Source organism: Vulpes vulpes, chromosome 10 (assembly GCF_048418805.1).
Source record: "Vulpes vulpes isolate BD-2025 chromosome 10, VulVul3, whole genome shotgun sequence".
Taxonomy (NCBI): domain Eukaryota; kingdom Metazoa; phylum Chordata; class Mammalia; order Carnivora; family Canidae; genus Vulpes; species Vulpes vulpes.
This window is the reverse complement of record NC_132789.1, coordinates 45,871,989-45,894,800: the sequence shown is the minus strand read 5'-3', so window position 1 is coordinate 45,894,800 and position 22,812 is coordinate 45,871,989. Positions and strand designations below refer to the sequence as shown.

At 62.3% G+C, this 22,812-nt stretch overlaps 1 protein-coding gene across 6 annotated transcripts in view; it reads right to left on the bottom strand.

Annotated features, from left to right (window-relative positions):
• CSMD2 (CUB and Sushi multiple domains 2) overlaps positions 1–22,812 on the bottom strand; it is a 494,027-nt gene that overhangs the window by 204,237 nt on the left and 266,978 nt on the right. For all 6 annotated transcript variants that reach the window (XM_072723914.1, XM_072723908.1, XM_072723910.1 and 3 more), the window contains exon 13: positions 12,768–12,950. In XM_072723914.1, the coding sequence (XP_072580015.1) occupies positions 12,768–12,950 (183 nt within the window). The remainder of the gene's footprint in view (positions 1–12,767; positions 12,951–22,812) is intronic.

Below are 22,812 nucleotides of genomic sequence, written 5' to 3'. Positions count from 1 at the left end.
CCCCAGGTGGGGGCACAGCGGGGGGCCTGGGGGGGCACAAAGCCGCCCTCGGGGTCTCGGTGGCGAGGTTGGTGGCGGCTGTGGGGACATGGGCTCAGACTGGGCAGGTGGGAAGGGACCAGACGCCAGTGTGACGGGGCGTGGGGGACAGCCTGACGTCTCGGGGGAGAAGCCGCGGGAAGTTCAACAGGTGCTGGCAGGGCCGAGCAGACGGGGGCGGGGAGGCCGAGCAGGGGGGTGGAGGGCACAGGAGGTGCCAGGACCCCAGCAGGTGGGGTGGGGGAGACCCCGGAGCAGGCTTCTCCAACAGCCCACGCTGGGCCCCGAGCCCGAGGCTGCGGGGAGACCAGGGTCACGAGCGTGTCTGAGCGCAGGGTCAGCAGGGACGTGGGCACTTGGTGGGCCGCACGCTCTGACGATCTCAGGCCCATGTGCACCGCGCCGCGTTCCCCACCGGGGCCTGCTGGGTGCGGGGCTGGTCGCCGGATGGAGAGAAGCACGAGGGCCCAGTGCAGGCCGAGGCTCTCGCACCTGCCAGGGTTGGGGTCGCGGCCCAGTGCCAGGTGCGGGGCGAGGCCTTGAGGGGCGCGGGCGGACGGCACCACGGGAGAACAGCTCTGGCCGCCGCCCGCAGGCTCCTGCGAGCCTCCCCCCGCCCGACGCGCACAGGCCGTGGGGGCCGTCTCCCACCTCGCACCTCCACGGCCCCCCGGGTCCACCGTTCTGGGCCCCAGGCCTGTGCATCCTGCGGCCTTTGTGACGTAGCTACCACCCGAGCACTGCAGGAGTGAGCGGGGTGCCCAGCACGGCTGGGCGGGGGAGGCTGGTGAGACCCCAAAGCAAGCCCTCTGCTCCCCGAAGTCGGCGCCGTGACAGAGGCAGGCCGCGCGAGGGGACAAGGCATGGGGCGGCCGCCTCCCCAGAGGAGGTCAGGGTGGCCAGCCTCGGTCGGGGCCGCGGGGGAGGGCGCGGGTGCTGCTGCGGAGAAGCTGACCCGGCGCTCCTGGGAACCGGACGCTTCGGAGCGTGGAGAGGTGCGGGGACTCTGCCATGCGGCGGATTAGAGCAAACACGGCCCGTCCCGGACTCCCCAGTCCGCTCCCTCAAATGCGGTTTCTGGGGATTCCAGGGTCTGGAATGTTCCCGGGGCTCAGCGCCGTCTCAGCCCCCTGCGTGGGGCTGGGGGCTCCCCTCCCACCCCCAGCCCCCTGGGGAGGGACTGGAGCCCTGGTCTCGGGATCCCGGGGCACCTCGAGGGGGAACGCCGCCCCCTCCCGCCACTCCCCGTCCTCCCGATGCCGGGGGCCAAGCACGCGGTCACCCTTGTCCGGGCCCTGTCGCAGCCCCGGCCCGCCTGCCGACTCAGGTCCCCGTCCCACTGCAGGGGCCGCTCCGGAGGGGCCTTGGGAGTCGCAGCTTCTCGGGCCGCACGGGCCCCCAGAGGCTCCCCGCACACAGACCCGGGACCCAGGCTCCTCGCAAGCCCCCCCCCCTCCCCCCCCGCCTCTCACATTCCAGCGCGCGGGCGACTCACGGGCAGACAGCAAGGCTAACTCCGTCTCGCCCAGGTCACGCTTCCTTTCTAGAACGTTCCCTCCTCCCGTCCACCCGGGAAACTCCGTCAAGCCGCACTTCTCTTGAGCCGTGTGGCCCGTCCGTCCGTCCCCGCCTCCCGCTGCGGCCCTGCGCTAACGTCCTGAGCCCCTGCTTGCCGCCCGGGACGGCGCACCCTCCATCCACACGGCCCCGCAGCCTGGATCTCGGAGTGAGGGCCACGTAGAGCCCGCCACCGCCCAAGCCACAGTGGCCCCGCGGCCCTCACAGGATCCGAGTGAGAAACCAGTGTCTGCTGTTGCAGCCCACCGAGACCTCTGGACTTGCTCGAGAAGGGACGTGAAGGACCCAGAAGGTGAAGGGCCGCCTGTCGGAGAGGGTGGCCGGATAAGGCCGGCCTGGGGATGCGGCGGTCAACAGGTGCAAGCACCCAGCCCCCTGATGAACATTCCAACACTGCGGACGGCAGGTGCCAAGGCCCTGGGGCAGGAAAGAGCTTAGAGAGCCTGAGGACTGGAAAGGGGCCCGGGACTCCCGGGCGCAGTGAGTGAGGGGTGAGTGGCACGGGGGCGGGGACAGGTAGGAAGGGCCTGTCACATCCTGCCTCATCGGCCTGGGCCCGGAGAGCCCCTCAGCATCCAGTCCTTCTTGGCATAACGTCCGCTGGGTCACGGTTACGGTACCAATAATGCGTTGCCCAAACGGGACGCTTTTGAGAACAGAAGACAGACACTGGAACGGCCCCAAGCGCATCTAAACACGTGTGGGCTGCTCCCTACACCTGAGGGCCCTTCACGGAGGCCGCTGTGTAGACCAGGCCTGGCGCTGTGCCCTCCTCGAACCCGGGCTCTCACCGCGGGTCCGACGTGCCTGTCAGCTGCTGACAAGGCCTCCTGTCGTCAGCACCGCTTCCTGCACGGGTCTAGAACCTTAAGGACCAGAGTGTGAGGAAAGCCCCCACTATGCGCACTGGGGAAGAGACTGCGTCTACACTCGCGGGGCTGCGCTTTCGCCTTGAAAACAGATAATGAATTCTTTGAAAAACAGACACAGCCAAGCCAAGCCCATACCCCCACACTGGAACATGTGTTAATCCTGAAAAATGTGGGGTTGCCTGGTATTTTTCACTTGTGCACCTTTTTTGGGGGGGGGGCAGGGGCTGGGGGGTGAGAGGCTGTGTCTACATGTCTACATGTGTAGAAATGGGACTAACTTTTTTTAAATTTTTTTTTTAAGATATGGGACGAATAACTTCTAAATCGCACCTCTGCTGTGAAGACTCCCCGTGACGATGCCTCTGAGCGCTGAGCTCAGCGCCATCTCCTGTAGGGCTGCTTCGGCGCAGCATCTTAAGCCGGGGAGCCCAGAATGTGCCATGGTCCTGGCCACCCAGAGCCCAGCCATACCCTAGACCACCACCCACTGAAGACAGGAAACGAACACTTGGTGGCTGCTCATCGTGATCATAAGGAAGCGTGTTTGCATGTCCTTGCACCCACAGGGACCCAGGGGAACTCGGGGTGGCCCGAGAGAGCCCCTTTAGGACTATGGGAGAGTCTGACCTAACTCCCAGAGCAAGAAGGGACTTAATCACGTAGCCTATGGCAGCCGTCCATCTTCCCCGAGCTCCCCAGGATACTGCCTTCGTACACAAGGGCTGGAAGAACAACCTGTGAACCCAAGAAGGGTGGCCCAAGACCTCCTAGAAGGCCAAAGATCCAGGGAAAGTGAGTGGTACCTTCCCCGGGATCCACAGAGTCCAAGGACACCCGGAACGCCCTGGGCTGCTGGCGACGTAATTAGGACCAAGTGAGATGACGGAACAGAGGAGGGGCACCGAGCGGGGTACAGGCCCCACGCCGTCCTGGTGAAACCCCGCGTGTCCTCCACGGTGGTCAAACACGGCGCGGCAGAGAAAGCAGGGATACAGGGAGGCCACAAGAAGCCACTTAAGTGCACACGTGACCTCGGAGCGTGAGCGACCCCACAGGTGAAAACTGAAGCCAAGGGGGCGGATATGGGCCACCCCCCGCCCCCATAGGCAGGGTTGCACTCCTAAAGCTCCGTTTTCCCAGCCTCCCCTGGGTGGAAACCCAGGGGGCTGTGGCCTCAGGCCGTCTGGGGCTGGGACTCCCAGGTGTGGGAATGTAGCACTTGCACCAGGCCCTGCGCTCGTCGGTGCTTGCGGTTTGGTTCTGGACAGGTTCCCGAGTCGGCCTGGGCTGGTAGTCCGCCGGGGCTAGGATCCTCCAAGGAGTCCTCTGAGAATCCTCCAGTTGGGATGCTTTTCTTCCTTTACATTCCGGGGGCACTGTGTGGCCGCATCGATTACCGTAATAATGCAAAGAGGCCTTATGACCACGAGGACAGGACGCTGCTGCCGCCATCATTATGGTTGGCACGGTGACATTCGGCGGCCTCAGGCTGGCAAGACTCACAACACAGGGCCACGTACGTCGCAGCCCCTCGCCTCGGGAGGCCGCCGTCTGGCCGGGAGACCAAACCCCTCAGCACGCATGCACGGCTCCCCTGCAAGCAGCTGGGACGCAGTAGCTGTCCATATTAGTGGGGCGCGGAGCTAACCTAACATCTACACCTAGATAGGTTTTAGAACCTATCTAAAGGTTCTTAGAACCTATCTAAAGGTTGGGATGCATCCCAGACCTGCTGGACCAGAATCTCCGGGGATGAAGATCCTTGCTTTCACAAAGCCTTTGAGTCATTTGAATGATTAGCCACATCTGAGCCCATAAATATCTCCTTCCCCCGTAAGATATCTGCTTATTTAAAAATAAAGTGATCCATGCCCTCCGACCAGTGGGGGTGAAGTCTGAGTTTGCCTCCAAGAACTGGCATCATCCGCTGGGCCCACGGGACTGGGACAGGACCCCGCTCTCCGTCATCCCCGTCCCACATGTGTGCCCCTCTCTAGGGATGGGGCTTCTGCTCTGGTTCTTGATTTCTTCTCCACGCCCTGCTCCGGGAAGGCCCTTCCTAATCCCGCAGCATCTGGCTGGGGTAGGGACACCCTGCAGGGGTGGACCTTCTTCTCCGTGAGGAGGCCTTGCATCAACCCAGAAGCTGCCCCCTTCCACGAACAGCCACCTGTTTAGTAGGAGTAAGGGTAACCGGGGATGCATGACCTGCATTGGCCTGGTAGGACAAGTGCTGACTCCACTTCCTAAGGCCTCCTGATGGGAAGTGCTGGCAAGCAGCTTCAGGAGCCATCCCTTTGTTCGGGACCAGATCCCCCGGCCCCGGCCCTCCTCACCCCTGGCTTACCCTCCCCAGGCGGCCCCTCTGCTCCGGAAAAGCTTCCTGGCCATGACTACAGCGTCCCTTCTCCAGTGCAGGATCAGACCCAGAGCCTCCCCGCCTCCCATCACCACCCAGACGTCGAACAAGGAAATTATTCCTCTGGATTACTGGAGGCCCTCCTACAGAGCGGGTGTCTGCTCCCCCAGCTGACCACAACCTCTGCGTGGGACTAGTACAGGGAGACCACTGGTCTTCAGCATCAGGCTCTGGAGGGCTGGGTAACAAGGGAAGGGGGGGCCCCAGAGCCTCACATGCTGGTTTCCAATTTCTAGGAATTGGCCTAAAATCCAAATGTGGCCGAAAGCCATCCCCGGGTTCCCTGCTTCTCTCCTGGGGCCACCTGTGGTCTGGGAAGGCCCTCAGGGAAGCCTAGAGAACTGAGCAGAGCCTGACATCAACTGAGGATGCTCACACAGCCCTCGCTGCAGCCTCCTGCCCCGACCACGAACCGTGCCCATGAGTATTATGCCCCACGCTGAGGCTGACGCTGTCAAACCTAGGCCGATCCCAATTCTGGCTGCAAACATTTGAAAAAGGCAATTTCCAAAGAGTCTAGCTGTTGCAGTCATATTTTCTGGGCCAAAGGAAAGGATGTCTGAAATTATTCTTGTCCTGGAAAATCTGGGAGTATATATTTACAGGGAAAGTCGGGGCTCAGCTATAGAGAAGAGGTAAAAACAGACGGGCTGCCCCTGTGCCTGGGGCACTGCGGTCGAGGTAGGAGGGGAGTGAAAAAAGTATCTGCCTGTTTAAAAATAAAGGTAGCAAGCGATGTATGTGACCTCTATGAAGAAAACCACAAAGCTGTTATATTTAGAAAAATGAAAGTAGATGAACAAAAAAGAGGGACATGCCATGTTTCTGGATGGGAAGGCTGTGTATGATAAAAATGCCTATTTTCCTCAAGTTAATTTACGGTTTAATAGGAGCGCACATACAAAATCCCAATAGGATTTCTTTCTTTCTTTCTTTTTTTTTTTTTACTCTGACAAAATGATTCTAAAATTAATCTCGAACAACAAACAGATGAGAATAACAATGAACGTTTCTGAAAGAGAAAATAATTAAGGGAGGAAGGAGTAGTTTCTAGCTCTGCCAGATATTAGAACATATTATAAAACAACAATTAAAATTATTCAATGCTGGTGCTAAGATGGAAATAGAGCAGCAGAACAAAGTGGTGTCTCAAGAAACAGACTTAACCGCATGTGAGGATTCAGTATGTGATAAAACAATTCATTTCCCTCAAATCAAAAGGGAAATGAATTGCTTAATACATCGTGTTGGAAAACTGCTTAATAGTTGGGACTATACATTATACATTCATCTAAATAAACTCCACATGGATTAGCAAATTATATTTTTTAAAAAATCAAATTACTGACAAATAACCAAAAATAGAACAAACTGCCTCTCAGAGTCACGGTGGATGATAACTCTGTCGGCTTTGAAGAGGAATCACTAATATTGAGGGTTTGTCTGCATAAAATGAATGTACGATGCAAAATGGAAAATAATAATAAAAAATAGGAAAATAGATTGGGAAACTAGATGCACAAAAAACTGCAAAGTGTTTCTCGCCACAGTGGAGAATGAGCACCTCCAAATTGTAAAGGAAAATACCAGCACGGCCCTCGGGGAGCCGCATGTCAGGGCAGGCATGTGCCACACGGGATCGCAAGCAGCAAGTGCTCCTGTGCCCTGTAGACAGGACTGGCCGGCGGCTGGGCTGGAGGAAAGCAGCCAGGAGCTGCAGGAAGCGCTACACACTGAGGCCCGGGTGGCGGTGCACGCCTGTGTGCACCAGTGTGCACTGGCGAGTCTACTGGGCGTCCCCGTGGATGGGCTCAGACCCCGTTGCTCATCTCAGAGCCCGGCTGCTCCCTGCACATCCCCGTCCCAACAGGAGCACAACCTCGTCCTCCTATCTTCCAGGCTCCGTGGTCCTCTACGCTCCGTGAGGGTGGGGGGCTGTTGCTCCCGTTTAGCACCCACCAGGATACCTGTCCCGTTGCAGACGCTCCGCAAGTATGCGCTAAATAAAAGAATGAATCCTCATGGGGTGGATCCTAAATGCATCCGTATCACCAATGCTTTCTAGTTGAAAAAACTAAATTTTGAACCACGAGAACCCCCTTTAATTTGCAAAATTATGTCCCTCTCTGTCTGTATCAGGGCAAGCTCTTTGAGGTCAAGCTCTTTGAGGACACAGCACGGGTCCCAACATGTGGCCCCTTACGGAAACCGGCAAGGGTGTGCTGCTGGGGATTTACTGGACTTATTAAATCAGCAGTTTTATAAAAGGTCACCCAGATACGTGGGGTTTGGCGATGCAGATAAAGGTTGCAAGCAGTATGTTATGTGACCTAGATGAGGAAAACCGCAACGTTGCGGTATCTGGAAAAGCGAAAGCAGAGGAACGTGAAAGAGAGACGCCATGTTTCTGGGTGGGAAGGGCACACAGTACGTGAATATCATTCTTTTTTTTTTATGAATATCATCCTTGATCGTACAGCTTTTGTTACTGGCATCATGAACCGGCACAGCACTTTGGGGGAGCTGTGCATACGCCCAGCGCCATCAGAATGCTCACACTCCAGCCTGACAACCTCACTTCTGGAGATCCACCCTAAGGAATTAGAGTTCAAGAGAAGACGCAGGAAAAAAAAAAAAAAAGAAAGAAAGAAAGAAAAAAAGCTACGTGCGTAAGGATGTTCATTCCAGCTTTATGTAAAATAACAGAACGAGACTCTTGACTAGGTCAAGGCTCCATCCAGTAAATAGAATATTCTGCAGATAACTAAGGATGGAAAGTGCGAGAGACCTGCAGCAGCCTGGTAAGGTAATGTGAACCGTAACACAGAACGGGGGTTGATATGTTCCCTTCAAAACCACACGTACTATGGATGCGTGTGGATAAGAATCAAAGAACGGCCAAGGCTCTTGGCCGAAATCAGTTTTGGTTTAAAGAAGTGAAATTAAGAGTATTTTACTTGTAAAGTCTACATTTACTTAAATGCTTAAAATACTAGAATATACCAAGAGCCTGTGCTGAGTTTTGACCCCTGAGCTCCAGATACTTCTTGAAGGAGTCCTAGCACACTACGTAAGGCTAGGCTCAAGAGATACCCCTCCTCCTCCATCCCCAGATGAGCAAGATCATCCCCGGAGGCCTTCCGGGTTACGACTGGACCAGAACATCCGCTCTTATGCAGCTGAGCCTGTATACAGTGGGTGCTCAATAAATCAACGATGGATGGATCAACGGATGGGTAGAAGGAATGAGAAAAAGTAAAGCTAGGGCAATGCTTGGGCACCCGCATATTGCACATGGGCAGACCACATTCCTACGGTTCCAACGAGGGTCTTGGGTCCAGCCTTCATGAATTTGCTTAATGCTTGTCCCTCTCTGACACTTCACGGGAGGAACTCAGCCAACACCCTGCGCTAGTAATTTGGCCCTAAGGCCTCCTTGTCCTTGCTGCTGCACACAAGCCCTTGGATTCTGGAAATCCAGCACAGTGGAGATAGTAGAGGGCTTGGGTAGGAACCCGCTCTGTCACTGAACCTTTCAAATCCCAGCCCAACCCTTAGTGGTCCTACAACCTCTGAGCTAGTCCCCGTGTCTCCTTGGGCTTCGTTTCCACTGGTAAAATGAGAAAAGAGAATATTCCATGAAGCCGTAGGGTTAATGGTTAATAAACCATTTACGAAGTATTGGCATCCTCCTTCACCCCAAGCTTTCCCACCGTTGCAATCCTACAGGCTTTAACCACAGCCTCACTTAAAATGCAAAAACAAAGAGTTCTTCATCTTTCGAATCTGGCAAGTCAAGTGTAGAGTGCCCCAGACTGGTGGGTCACAATCTCGGGTGCTCCTTCTCTTAGGGGATACCGGCCAGCGTCCAATAGGGAGTCATTTTGGTTGTCACAACCGGCTACAGGAGGGGTGTGTGTGCCACGGGCTTCTAGTGGGTACAGGACAGGGACGTCCAACAGCGCTCAGGACTGCCCCTCCTCCACCAAAGGAATTATCTGGTCCAAAATGTCGACAATGCCGAGGCTGAGAATCCAGACGACCATGTGGCTCCATGCCCTTTGTCCAGATGTGTGTGCATGTGCGTGTGTGTCAAGTGTGGGGCCGCGTGGGGGGCTCAGGGGGAGGAACCCGGGGTGTAGGAACCAACGGAGGACCAATCCCCACGGCATTCCTGCGTGGAGCACCCTCCTTTACCTGTCAGCACAGCAAGGCCCCAGCCCCGTGCCCTCTGGGACATTGTCTCCGGGGCCCCAGGACCCACTTGTCCTCCCTTGGTCTCTCAAAGGTTTGGCTGCTGATCCCCGCCTTGCGCTGCACCCACCCCGTGGGCCCTGCCTTCGCGTGTTGCACGCAGGCCACGTCCACTAGAGCTGAGCGATCAGGCTTCACACCTCCCCCGCCCCTCCCGTGGTGCACAGAACAGCGAAAGAGACGCTGCGTTTGTGGAGTTTGTGGGGTCTCCGCGCATCTCTGGTGAAGCCTGTTTTGAAATCTCTTTTGCAAGTGGCCGCTAATGGACCGATAATTGGTTTCCTGGCCACCTCGTGAAGTGTGCGCGGGCCTGTCAACAAAGCCTCGAGGATCCCTGCGCCACCTGCACCGCCAGGCTGACTTGGGGGGGGAGGAAAACTACCGGGCTGCACGGAGCAGGCCCTCCATGCTTCTGCAAGGGATGGGGAGACGTGGGCAGAAATTCACTCCGGGAAAGTGAAGAAAACATGCGGCGGGGCCAGCACGTGCTCAGCAGGACGCCAGGTTGAGCTTCCCGGGCAGAGGCCGACCAGCTCTGAATCCAACGCATGGTGCGCGGCGCGGGGTAAACGCGTAGCAAACACCGCTGGGCGGATGCCAAGTACTCCCACTTCTAGCTGCAGGTGTGGATTAACCGCAGAGGAGGACACTTGGAGGAAAGAAGCTGGCTCCATCCTTCCTTTCAAAATGCTTCTCACTGTGAGAAACATCATCTCCTTTAACAACTAGATTAAAAAAAAAAAACAAAAAAGACCATCTATCGAGCGTTTACTACTGTGAGGGCCGCTCAAAAGCCCCGCGGATGGTTCTGAAGCCTCCGCTTTGCTACAGGGAACGTTTGGGAACACGAAGAGTGTGTTCGCGCCGTCTCCCGAGGAAAGAGCCGTCTGGAGGGAGATGCTTCAAGAGAAGAATGATGCGCCGCTTTGCACTTCTTTGGACAATTGTTCACGGAAATTTGGACCATCAACACACTGCCCTGAACCCCTTCTAAATCCTTTTTTCCCCCCTTCTAAATCCTAAGAGGGAAACAAGAGTGGGTCTGCTCGGTGTGGTACTAATATTCATTGTGACGTGTAGGGAGATTCAGGGCATTTACGCAGACTCTTGCTAGAGGGGCTTCTGTCTGTCCGTTACCCCCACCTCACCAAGCACAGAGGTGGACCGCATGCTTTCATATTTTTGTGGACGCTCATAGACGTCGGCCCTTCCTTGGGGGGTCACCCGTTAGGACACATTTGATTGGGGGTCAGGGTCAGGGTCAGGACTGCGGCTTGACAACTCCTGGATGCTACGTGATCTGCTCAATCAATGACCCACTTTCCGAAGTGGCTTCCAAGCACTTGTCATGGGCAGTGAGGACGGTTGAGGCCACAGTGACCCTGTTCTGTAAATATGATCACAGGGGCTCAGAATCGGGAGCCAGGACGGACGCCACCCTGCCAGACACATTAGGAAACCAAAGTGCAGACAGAGGAGGGCGCCCTGGCTGCCGTCATGGCCCAAGCCAGGACCCAGAATCACGTCTCCGGAGTCTGAATCCCAAGCTATCTCTGTGACCCAGGGCTGCTTAGGGTCCTGTTTTACCACCGAGTAGACCGTGCGGCCCTTGGGGGCAATGCCGGGGACCCACGGCAGCGTTGGTGTAGGGGCTGGGTACTCATGGGGGGCTGACAGCTGGCACTGGCACTCCCCTGGCTTCGTAGGAAGGGGACACGCCCTTGCTGGGTGGTGCCAGGGTGAGGGGCCGGCTGGCTCTCTCCAGCCCCTTCACTGAAGCCAGCGTCCCGGCGGCTCCAGCTGTGTCCTGTTGCACCCAAGGGACCCGAAACACCGGAGCAACAGGGGCGCCTTGGGGACGCCAGCCCCCTACTCCCCAGATCCGTCCGGGGGATGCAAGGTCACACTGACCCTCCGCCGCCCCGGTGCGGGCTCCACGGGCTCATCCAACGCCTCTCGGCTCCCCTCTCTCATTTTAAACCACAGAGAGCGCTGCTCCCCCCTTGCCAGGCGGCTCCGTCCTTGTTCCCCCTCCCTTTGCAAGCAGTGGGAGGCCACCAGCCTCGCTCCTGGAAACGAAGGGCCTGCTGAGTGGCGCTTCATGGCCCTAGGCTCTCATGGAAGGTTCTAGAAAGAGTCCCTAAAACCCTTCCGGAGGGCCAAAGGGTCAAGTAGGTCTTCTGCTGACCAGCATCCCTCAGCCTCTGAGGCAGGAGACTTTACCGCGTCCCACGACGCGGCGGCTCTGCTACCCCTTGGCCCAGGGGCCTGAGCCTCTTCCAGTCCTCCCTGCCTGCTTCACCCAGCAGACTTGAGGATGAAGCCGCCACCATGCTGGGCCCCCACAGTCCACATCTCGGCCTCCACCTTGTAGCGCAGAGCAGCACCCTGTCCGTCCAGCAGCTCCGGCCTCTGCTCCCGCCAGCCCTGGGCGGCCCTGCCCAGTCCCCCCACCCCCGGCCCAGCCCCCTTGGCTCCCAGACCCCTACGGGGCTACGAGGTTGGCGCTATGTCCTAACCACACCCGGCTGGAGAGACAGGCAGATTTCATGCCATTTTATTTACTTTTCTTGCAACAAGCGTGTGTCTAAAAGCGATTTGTTCTTGGAACCTCCGCAAGCATCTTTACACAGACTCCCAAGTCGGCACAGATGCTCTGTCAAGACAAAGTGATTTTTGTTGTTGTTTGAAAAGGTACGACCCCAGGCACCGGCTCATCTGCCGAAGTCTCAGTCCTGTGATGTCCCCTGGAGCCCCCGGCGTCCTCTGCGCCTTAGCCCCGGGAGGGGGTGGCCACACTGCTCTGTGGCACCCGCAGACCCCAAACCCACTGCGGCAGGAGAAGTGACCACAGGGTCAGGCTTCTGCTCTCCCCTGTGAGAAGCCGACGGAAAGAGGTGGAGAGGGTGGGGTGGCGAGGGTTGGGCGAAGAGGAGGTGCCAGCCCAGGGAGCCGGAGCCGTGGACTTCCCGACAGAGACCACGCGGGGCCCGCCTTTGCCGCCTGCCGGGTGCAGGACTTCAAGGACAGTTTCCGCCGGACAGTATGGTCATCCCACCCCAGAGGGAGGACGCAGGGCCTCCTTGTCGCTGCCATCGGGTGAGCACCCCAAAGGATCAGCAGTCCAGAGACAGCTTGGTCGCCCCCCCAAGTCCAGCCATAGAAGCAGCAATTCGAGGGACCCCCTCCTCGCCCGGCCAGCCGGAGCTCCCGGGGCCCAGAGGCTGGCAGTGAGTCTTGCAACCCCGCAGGCCCCGGCCCTGGTCGGAGTCACGGTGTCACGGGCGGCCACGGGGGGCACATGTCTGGGTCGGAGCCTGGCGGACGGGCCCCCGCGGCCCCTGCCCTGCCCTCGAGGACCCGCGGGGAGGCAGGACGGCCCAGAAGGCATCCCCCACCGGCAAGAGCAAGCGTTCCCGGGCTTCTGCCTACGTCACCGCCGGAAACGAGGGCCCGGCCCGCACCGCTGGGGAGGGAAGACACCAGGCAGCGCGAAGCTGTTGCCACGACCTGCGAGGTGCCCGAGGACGGGCCCTGGGTCGGCTAGTCAGTGGGGGCCTCTGCCCCTCGGGGTCCCCAGAGCGGTCCCGTCCCCGCTCACTTACACACGCAGCCTGGCTTCTTAGCCGACCACTGGTTATTCTTTTGGCACGTGATTGCCTTCTGGCCCACCAGCTCGAAGGCGGGCTGGCACTCAAACTTGAGCGTGTCGCCGTGGCGGAACCGGGAGCCTTCCCTCCGGCCGTAGGCGGGGATGCCGGGGTCGCCACAGCTGCCCTGCTCGATCTCTGCAAGACACGAAGGGGAGAGAACAGAGACAAAGGTGACTGCCCACCTTCCGGGGAGCTGGGGGTCCGCGTCCCGGGTCTGCGGTGCCTCTGCCCAGGCCGGGGCCCAGGGCGGCCCGGGGGGGACCTCCCGCGAGCACTTGTGCCGCGGCCCGTTCACAACCGCATCCCGGGTGGACGGGCCTTCGGGCCGGCAGACACCTGAGCCTGCTGGGCACACGCAGCGTCTGGGGGGTGTGGGCGCTGCACCCCGTGGAGCTGGGTCCCCGGGCTCTGGGACACTCCCATCCCAGGAGTGAGCAGAGCTCGGCGCGGAGCTCCCTGGCCTCGGCTCCATCCTGAGCGGCCAAGGGGAGCGGGAACGAGGCGGCTTCCTGCCTGCCGTGCCCCCACCGAGATCACACGAGGCTCCACATTCGCTGCCTCCTGCCAGGGAGGCGCGTTCACAAAGCTTTCCCTGAACTCTGAGATGGCAAAGCGCCCCGAGCGGCTCACCGACAGGCTTTTACAGTTCACTGGGTTCAGCCGTGTGGGTTGCACACAGAGTGGGTTCCCCGGGACAGCCCGGCCTCAGGGGACAGTCAGCGGGGCCCTGGACGCGTCGGGAGAGGCCTCTGTCCTGGCTGGGCCCCGGGTGTCCCCTGGAGTCACTTCCACTGCCAGCAGCCTGTGCTTGGTGCTGTGACAGGGGAAGGGGGCCGGGAGGGGGGAGGGAGAAGAGGACAGGAGCTGTCTGCAGGGAGGGAGGGGAGGCAGGGACGGGGGTGGGGGACGGGTGGCTGGGGGCCCCTGACTTGGAGGGGAGGCAGCCGGAGCAGTCGGGGAGCCTGCTGGGTGCCTTACCGGATGTGGGCCCTGGGAGCTCTGCCTCTGCTGCAGACGCGACTGTGGGCCCCGGGGAGGCAGGTGTGTGAACCCAGCAGCCGAGATCCCGCAGGAGCCATCCTACCACCACCCGCGGGCTCTGTGGGGAGCCCGGGCTGCACAGCGCTGCCCTGTGCCGACACACTCGTCACCGCCGTGCCCCCTGAACATTGGGGCCTGCAGTGCTCCGCGGGGCTGGGACAAGGCATTCCCTGGCTGGGGGTGTGCGAGTGTGTGAGTGTGAGTGTGTGAGTGTAAGCGTGAGTGTGTGAGTGAGTGTGAGGGAGTGTATGAGTGTGAGCAAGTGTGAATGTGAGTGTGAGCGAGTATATGAGCACAAGTGTGAGTGTGAGCAAGTGTGAGTTTGTGAGCCAGTGTGTGAGCGCAAGTGAGTGTGAGCGTTGAGTATGTGAGCGTGTGTGAGCATGAGTATGTGACCATGAGCATGAACCAGTGTGTGACCGTGAGTGCGGATGTGTGAGCATGTGAGTGCAAGTGTGAGTGTGAGTGTGAGCGAGCGTGTGAGCGAGCGTGTGAGTGTGCGAGTGCGTGAGCGCAAGCGTGAGCACGTGAGCGTGTGCACGTGCGGAGCATCTGGAAGGAGCCCGTGACTCAAATTTGGAAGTTGAGGCTGCGGGGAGCAGGCCCGAGCCCAGGGCTCCGGGGCACCGACTGAGGACACAGGTGAGGCCCCACTTCCCGGGAGGAGGGGGGGGGGGAGCAAGCTGGAGAGAGCCCGGCCCACAGGGAAGGACGCTCGGGGCCCTGCGAGCGGCTCCTGCTGCAGCCCCCAGCGTCAGCGCGTCAAGTGTTGGTGCTTTGACAAGGGAGGTTCGGCACAATCTCAACCGCGGGGTGGGGGGGGGGGGGAGGGGGGGTGGGGAGGGGGGGTGGTGGTGAGGGATAGACAGACAGAGCCGGGAGGGACAGCAGGAGGCCCCGGGCCGGGCCGGGTGTGCCTGCAGCCTGGGCACCCGCTGAGCCTCCACGGGGCTGACAGGGCAGGGTGGGCAGCGGCTGCGTGGGGCTTACGTCCCAGGGCAGAGCCCAGCGCGGGGGCACACTGGGGGCTCCGCTCACAGGTGGTACGAGCAGCGGGACCGAGGATGCAACGGCCCCAGATGGGGCAGTGTCGGCCCCAGACGGGGTCAGGGACGTGGGACGGGCCAGCAGGACGCGGGCCTAAGGCCCTGGGCAGCACGGATTTGGAGGAGGAGGGTTTCGGGGAGGAGCTCCCCAGCCCCAGACACGTTGGGGAGCAGCCGGGGGGGCTGACGAGGGTCGGCGGGGGGAGGTCCCGGCAGGTGCTTGGGGTGTAGAGGGCGCACAGGCGATGGGGACAGGGACGGGGATGGGGGGAGCCGGACACATGCAGGGGAGACGCTGTGCGGACGGACGCAAAGGAGGAGAAGCCCCGCGGCGTCACGGAGCGTGGCCGACCTGAGGCGGAGGGAGGCGGATTTAGGATCGGAGAAGCTCAACCATGCTTGAAGCGAGGGAAGGAGGCGACAGATGCCCGGATGCCTGGATGCCCAGAGCGAATGGTCGGCTGCAGCCCCGGAGCATGGCGGGTGACAGCCGAGGCCCAGGGCCGGGGCCACCAGGGGCTCGCTGGGCCTTCAGGGGGACGCGGGGGTTGCATGGGCCCTATGGCTCAGTGGGGGGGGGCCGCGGCCCTCGTGTCTGCTGACAGACGGTGCCTGGCCCTAGGGGGGCCAGGCAGGATGGGAAGGACTGAGGCCTCGGCCCGGGCACCGGCACCCGGGCCACGAGGGCGCAGGGGACACAATTGGGCGCAGCTGCGCAGGGCCCTGGGCCCGTCCCCCAAGCCCTCCGGGGCTGGGCGCGAAGACGTGAGGAAGGGGCTGGGGGGGAGATGGGGGTCAGGGTGGCTTGGGAGGAAGCAGGAGCCAAGGTGTGGCAGGGGCTCATCTATGGGGGAGGGAGCGGGGGGGGGGTTGGGATGGAGGGGCCAAGGGAGGGTGTGGCACGGCTGGTGGGAGGCCGGACCTCGGAGGTGCTGGGGTGCAGTCAGGGGGTGCGGGTGCTGAAGACAGTGAGGTCCAGCAGGGGATCGGCAGGACCTGGGGATGGTGACAGGAGGGCAAGAGCTGGACCTGGGCGATTGTGAGGGTAGGGGAAGGGCACAGGGCAGGTTGGGCCCAGCTGCTGTTCCTGGAGAGCACTCCCAGCTCCCGGCTCTTGGGGTCCAGGGGTGGGGGTGGGGGTGGGGGTGGGGGCGGCCTCAGGGGAGGCAGGGCTGGGGCAGCCCCAGCAAAGGGGCAAAGGCACTGGAGCGGGTGTGCGGGGCCGCAGCAGGGCTGGGGCGGGGGCTTGGGGTTCTCAGCCCCCCAGAGGCTGGGGGCTCTGTCCCTCCCTCCATCCATTCCTCCATCCGTCCCTCCGTCCCTCTGTCCCTCTCCCTACCGCCAAGCAGCCGCCCGCAGACCTAGGGGGCTGCTTCCGAGACACCCGGGCTTCCGCCCGTGACCAGCCTCTGTCCCCTCCCGGGTTTTCCACTTTCCGATTCCAAACAGGACTCCCACCCTGGGCCGAGGGGCCCCTCGGTTTCTCGTCCATCTTTCCTTCTCTGTGCTCGGTGCTCGCTGCCCTCTAGAGGGACCAATGCGGCCTCGGGGTCACCGCCCCCAGCGCTGGGGGCACAGCAGGGGGAGGAGGACAAGGACCGGGGCCTCGTGGGCCCACACGGTGCTGGGCATGAGGGACACAGAGACCCCCCAGCTCCGTCCACCCAGCACGGCGAGGCCTCACGATGACCGTGCAGCTCGGGCAGCAAACGCGAGTGCAGATCCCGTGCCCACGCCACGCTCAGCAGCAGGTGGGGCTCTGGGGCTGGGCTGATGGCGGGGGCGGCTCTGGAAGCAGGGGCTCGGGCCGGGGCGCACCTGACGGGCACCTCCCGCCCTGAGGCCCCCGACCCCTCAGGCCGGCTCCCCGGTGGCCGTGGGGAGGAACCAGTGGCGGCACTGACGAGGCTCTAGATCTGCCCGTGGCACGACCGGGAGGCCTCAGGCACACCTGCCACGCTCCCGGGGCTCGTGTCGTCGTCAGCAGGATGGAAACGGTGCTCGCGCCACATCACGGGGTGCTGGGGGCTCAATGGTGAAATCCGTGTGGGCTCGGAGGCCGCGGGCCCTGGAAGGCCTTTGTACAACCAGGGGCAGCGTCTACTCATGTCCAGTGGCCCAGGCCCACTGCCCACCGGCCCTGCTCCTGGCAAGCAACGGGCACGTCCTCGGAGCTCCAGACGACCCTGGCGGGGGGTGCCGGGACCCCGTGGCCCACATCTGTGTCTCGGCGGTCGCACGTCTCCCTGCAAGGCCTTCACAACGCTGATGGAGCCGGGGTGGGGGTGGGGTGGGGGAACGTTCTATCTGGGCTGTCTCATTCCTCCAGGAGCTGGTCGGGGACGTGGGGGCCAGGGCGCACCTCCGAGCCGTGTGCAGCTCCCCACCCCGGAGCTGGCTGTCGGTTGTGTGGATGTCCGGGCAGATCGTCCCGCCGGGTTTCTCCACGTCGTCATGCTGGTGGCCGCTGCTGCACGGGCGGCCTGCTGACCCTGCCGACCCGACGGCGCGGCGTCCTGTGCCATCGCCACCCCCCGGGGCCGGCCAGACCAGGGTGCAGCCCGGCTCCCCCCAGAGCGGGCTCCCGCCACCCGCCTCTCAAGGACCCGGGCTCCTGGCGCCGAGCGGGCTTCACGGGGCTCACGGAGACGCAGTGCGCGTGTTGGGAGCTCCGGGCGCCTCCTGGCTGTAGCTCGGGTGCGGGGGCCGCTCAGCTCCCGGGGATGCAGGAGGCGGCACGGCATCCCGAGCACAGCAGGCTCGATGCTGGAAGTGGCCATGCGCACGAGGCAAAGGAAGGATCCGGAAAGGGGGGGAGCCGGCGACGCCCGTCTGTGGCTCGTGGCCTTCCTTCTGGCCCGTGCAAGGCCGAGGCTGCTGGAAGCTCAGTGCACTCTCCGCGGAGTGGAGCTCGGCCATCCTCCCGCGTGCGTTGGCCCTCCTGCCCCCATGCTGTCCTCTCGGGGACGTCTGGCCAGCCAGCCGCTTGGCAGCCGCTGTGCCAGCCTCAGCCTCCGACGCCCGCTCCTCCAGGAAGCCTCCCCGGATGCCCTCGAGCCAGCTTAGCCCCCTCCCTGGTACCTCCCCAGCTTCCTGCAAGTTCCCGACTCTACTGAACGCCAGCTGAGACTTAGGTGGAGACACAGACCGTCTTCCTGTCCTTGGGGCCCAGCGTCCCAAATGGGGGACCACGCATGTGCCCCATCCTCGGCACCACGCACGAGGCTCTGGGACAACGAGGACCACAGGTACCCTCCCCTGGGCGTCCTCCTTGCACCGCGTCTGACCCGCCTGCGTATCTACGGGGCCAGGGGCCCGGCTCCTTTGTCCCCCGTGCCGGCCAAATCCCCCCACTCTGCCTTCGGCTGCCGGATTCCAGGCTCTGAGTCAGGAGGCGAGGAGGCTCCCAGATTGATGCTAAAACTTGTTAGCAAGTTGTATGTAATTTTATAATGTTTCTGGTAAGTGCTAATTGCCTGTTCCTTAAATATTTCTTGTTCTACTGGGAAGCAAAGCAATTGCAACTATGAATGCATTTCCTACAGCTGGCTGCCCCCTTGGAGGGGGCTGGATTTCCAGGCTCTGGGAGCTCAGGCTTTGAGGGCGCCGGAGCTGCCTCCCCGACCCTGACCTGCGACTGTGACACGCAGGACGGGGAGCATTTCTAGACAAAGGACCCCCTCATTCTCCCACCCTGGGGCTCAGGCTTCTAGTGAGGGGAGGGGTGGCCCAGCGGTGCCAGCTGCCAACCCCGAGGAGGCTGGGGCAGACGACCGTGGGGCCGGGAGTCCCTGGAGGGGGGCAGGGGTCCCTGGGGGCGGGCTCTGCCCACGGATGCCTCAGACCACCTGTGCGACGTGAGATGGCAGGTACCCGCGCCCCCCGCCCCGCCCTGCTGGGCCAGGGCGTCTCACGGGGCAGAATCCCCCAGACGCTGGGCAGAGGGACCCGAGGCTTCAGGCCGGGCTGTAGGCTGGGAGGGGAGCTGCAGGCCAAGGGAAGCAGACGAGGGATGGGGCTGTTCACTGAGCACATCCCAGCTGCTGGCCGGAGTCGGGATTCACTACAGGAGCCCTGGGATGACCCCTGAAGGCAGCTTATTAGCCCCTCTTCACAGGTGAGAACACCCGGGGTCGGGGACGTGGAGGGGGAAAGCCCGGGATTAGGGATGTGGAGGGGGGATGCCCGGGATTAGGGATGCAGAGGGGGGACGCGGAGGGGGGACACGGAGGGATGGATTAGGGATGCGGATGGATTAGGGATGGATTAGGGATGCGGAGGGGGGATGTGGAGGGGGGACGCGGAGGGGGGACGCCCAGGATTAGGGATGTGGAGGGGGGACGCCCAGGATTAGGGATGCAGAGGGGGGACGCCCAGGATTAGGGACGCAGAGGGGGGCACCCAGGATTAGGGATGCAGGGGGGGGGCCGCCCAGGATTAGGGACACGGAGGGGGGACTCCTGGGATTAGGGACGTGGAAGGGGGATGCCCGGGATTAGGGACGCGGAGGGGAGACGCCCGGGATTAGGGACGTGGAGGGGGGATGCCCAGGATTAGGGATGCAGAGGGGGGGCGCCCGGGATTAGGGACATGGAGGGGGGACGCCCAGGATTAGGGATGCGGAGGGGGGGATACCCAGAATTAGGGATGCAGAGGGGGCGCCTGGGATTAGGGATGTGGAGGGGGGATGCCTGGGATTAGGGACGCGGGGGGGGGACGCCCAGGATTAGGGACACGGAGGGGGGATGCCCGGGATTAGGGATGCAGATGGGGGACGCCAGGGATTAGGGACACGGAGGGGGGATGCCAGGGATTAGGGACACAGAGGGAGGATGCCCGGGATTAGGGATGCGGAGGGGGAGGTGCCCAGGATTAGGGATGCAGATGGGGGACGCCAGGGATTAGGGACGTGGAGGGGGGATGCCCGGGATTAGGGACGCGGAGGGGGGACGCCCAGGATTAAAGACACGGAGGGAGGATGCCTGGGATTAGGGATGTGGAGGGGGAGATGCCCAGGATTAGGGACATGGAGGGGGTCGCCCAGGATTAGGGATGCAGATGGGGGACGCCAGGGATTAGGGACGTGGAGGGGGACGCCCGGGATTAGGGACATGGAGAGGGGACGCCTGGGATTAGGGATGCGGAGGGGGGATGCCCAGGATTAGGGACGCAGAGCGGGGATGCCGGGGGTTAGGGACACGGAGGAGGAACACCCAGGATTAGGGATGCAGGGGGGGGACACCCGGGATTAGGGATGTGGATGGGGGAACACCCAGCATTAGGGACGCGGAGGGGGAATGCCCAGGATTAGGGATGTGGATGGGGGACGCCCAAGATTAGGAATGCAGAGGGGGGAAAGTCCAGGATTAGGGACATGGAGAGGGGATGCCCGGGATTAGGGACACGGAGGGGGAATGCCCAGAATTAGGGATGCAGAGGGGGGACACCCGGGATTAAGGACGTGGACGGGGGTCGCCCGGAATTAGGGATGCAGAGAGGGGACACCCGGAATTAGGGACGTGGAGGGGGGATGCCCGAGATTAGGGATGCAGAGTGGGGACGCCCGGGATTAGGGATGTGGAGGCAGATCAGGGACATGGAGGCTGGAACACCCAGGATTAGGGATGGAGAGACTGGCTAAGAACACACACAGGTCCGAGGAGGCCCCGAGGACACCCGGTCTGTTGGACTGAGGCCTGGGGACCGTGGAGGGTCCGGGTGGGTGATGCTGGGAGGCTGCAGGACGGCGGCGTGACTGTCGTGTAGGAAGTCGTCCCGAGTGAACCGAGCACTCCTGCACCTGCGCTGGCTTGGCCTGCAGGCCTGACGTGGACACGCTGTGTGTCCGCCTAGGGGGGTCATGGGAGCCACAGCGCAGCTGGATGGACCTGGGAGCTCAGCGTGGACGGTGCTGAGTCCCCAACTCACCCGGTGAGGTGTTCACCTCCTCTGTGGCTGGAGCAAGAGACGGGGCCTCTATGGCCCCTTGAGCCATCGGGTGGGGTCACATCCACAGGATCCGGGTCCTTGCGAGAGGCGCCTCCAGGAGCTCGTGCTCCGTGTCTCCCGGGGTCAGCACCCAGGCCGGGTGGCACAGCGGGGAGGCGGCCACGTGTAGCGAGCGCGAGGATAGCGAGGCGGCCACACCCTGGTCGTGCAGCTCTGGCCTTCAGAACCCCCACAGAACGGATTCCTGCCCCGGCTCCTGGCCCACGGGACTGTGTCATGCGGCCCATGGAGATTCACGACGTACAAAAACACCAAACCCCAGCTGCCAGGCACGTGGAACCTAGGCTCGCACCGGCTTCCTGGGGCACAGCTTTGGCTTCTACAGGCTTTTCCAAGGAACTGAAATTCTGCGACTCTCATGGCCTCTGCAACCAAAGGGACACGGAGTGGAATCCCAGGTCCCACGGGTCCCGGCCCTGATGTGACGCACGCGGGACGTCTTCCTTCCAAGGTCAGGTCCCCCTGACAGGAGGAGCAGCCGTGGGCCAGCCGGGACCCGCAGGCGGCCGGCAGCTTCACCCGCAGCTCAGCCTTGACGCCGGGTCCCAAGCGGGCTTGCGGGGACCAGGGGGGCTGACAGGAGGGACGGGGCGGTCCCTGGGGCCACCCAAGCCACGGGACTCTGTGGGAAACCCTTGAGAAAATGGGAACGAAGCTTCCAGTACATGACGGGCGCTCAGCAGTCCATCCTCTTGTCCTCCGGTGACATGACGCCAGACGCGCCCGAGCCTGCTTCCCACCCGACAGCCCCTCACGTACACGGACGCAGCTCCCCCGCAGGAACACTTGCAGGGTCTCTCCACCGTCCCCCCGGCTTGGCCTCGGCCCCCAACGAAGCCCACCCCCGACGCCCTGGGTAACCTCTAAGTGCTGACTCTGAGCCCACCTCCCCCACCCGGGTAACTTGGGCGCGAGCTCCCCTGCGGGTCACCACGCGGACTGCAGTGACATCGCCCTGACCCGGCTGCGCTATCGACGTCTCATCCGCGCCGCTGATAAAATATGGGCAGACTAGGGGCTCGGGGTGGCGCCCAGATCGCCGGGCACATTTGGGGCTGAGCATCCAGAGGACCTCAGATGTGGGGGAGACGCCTGGAGCCCCGAGTCCAAGCCCTTCCCTGCCCCCCAGTAGCGCGCGTCAGAGCTCGGCCCTGAACCCGGGTCTCTGGCCACCGCGTGCCGCCCCGATGCGTCCGCACTTGCCCTGCACCCGCACCGTCACATCCGAGCACCCTGGACCCTCACCGAGGCCCCGTGACCCGGGTGCACGTGAACAGAGCCCCAGAGAGGCCTACGGTCGCCCCCGTGCCCCCCGCCGACCAGCCTCCCCCGGCAAGACCCTTGTGCATCCGGTCCTCCAGTCGCCTCGCGGCCGGTTACCGGGCCCTGAACGGGGTGCAGGAGCAGGGGCCCCCTCCCCACCGCCCAGGCCTCCGGGAGCCGCCGTGCCTTCTCGACTCCAGGCTGGTCTTCCCGGGGGGGCCTTTGCAGAGGCCGCTCGAGGGCCGCCTGCCCCCGTGTCCGAGCTCCCACGGGCTGTGTGCCACGCATGTGCTTTACCCGTAGCTCTTCCCACGTGTCCTGCGTCACCGCCGGGTGCGGGCCGTCGCCAGGGCTCAGAGCTGATGCGTCTGCCCCAGCGCCCGGCCTGCCCACCCGATGCCCGGGGGACGCCTTCCGTCCCCGTCGCTGCAGACACCGGCGTCAGCAGTCATCAGCAACGGGCAGTCGGGAAGCCCGTGGAAGGCTGGGGGGCATCTGCTGGGCGCAGGGCTCTCTGCTCCCTGGACGCTCGCCCCCCGACATCTGGGGCACCCTCCTTTGATCCCTCTCAGGCCACCAGCGGTGCACATTCTTCGGCAGCCCCGCGCTCGGTCACTCAGCCCTGTGACACCCACGTG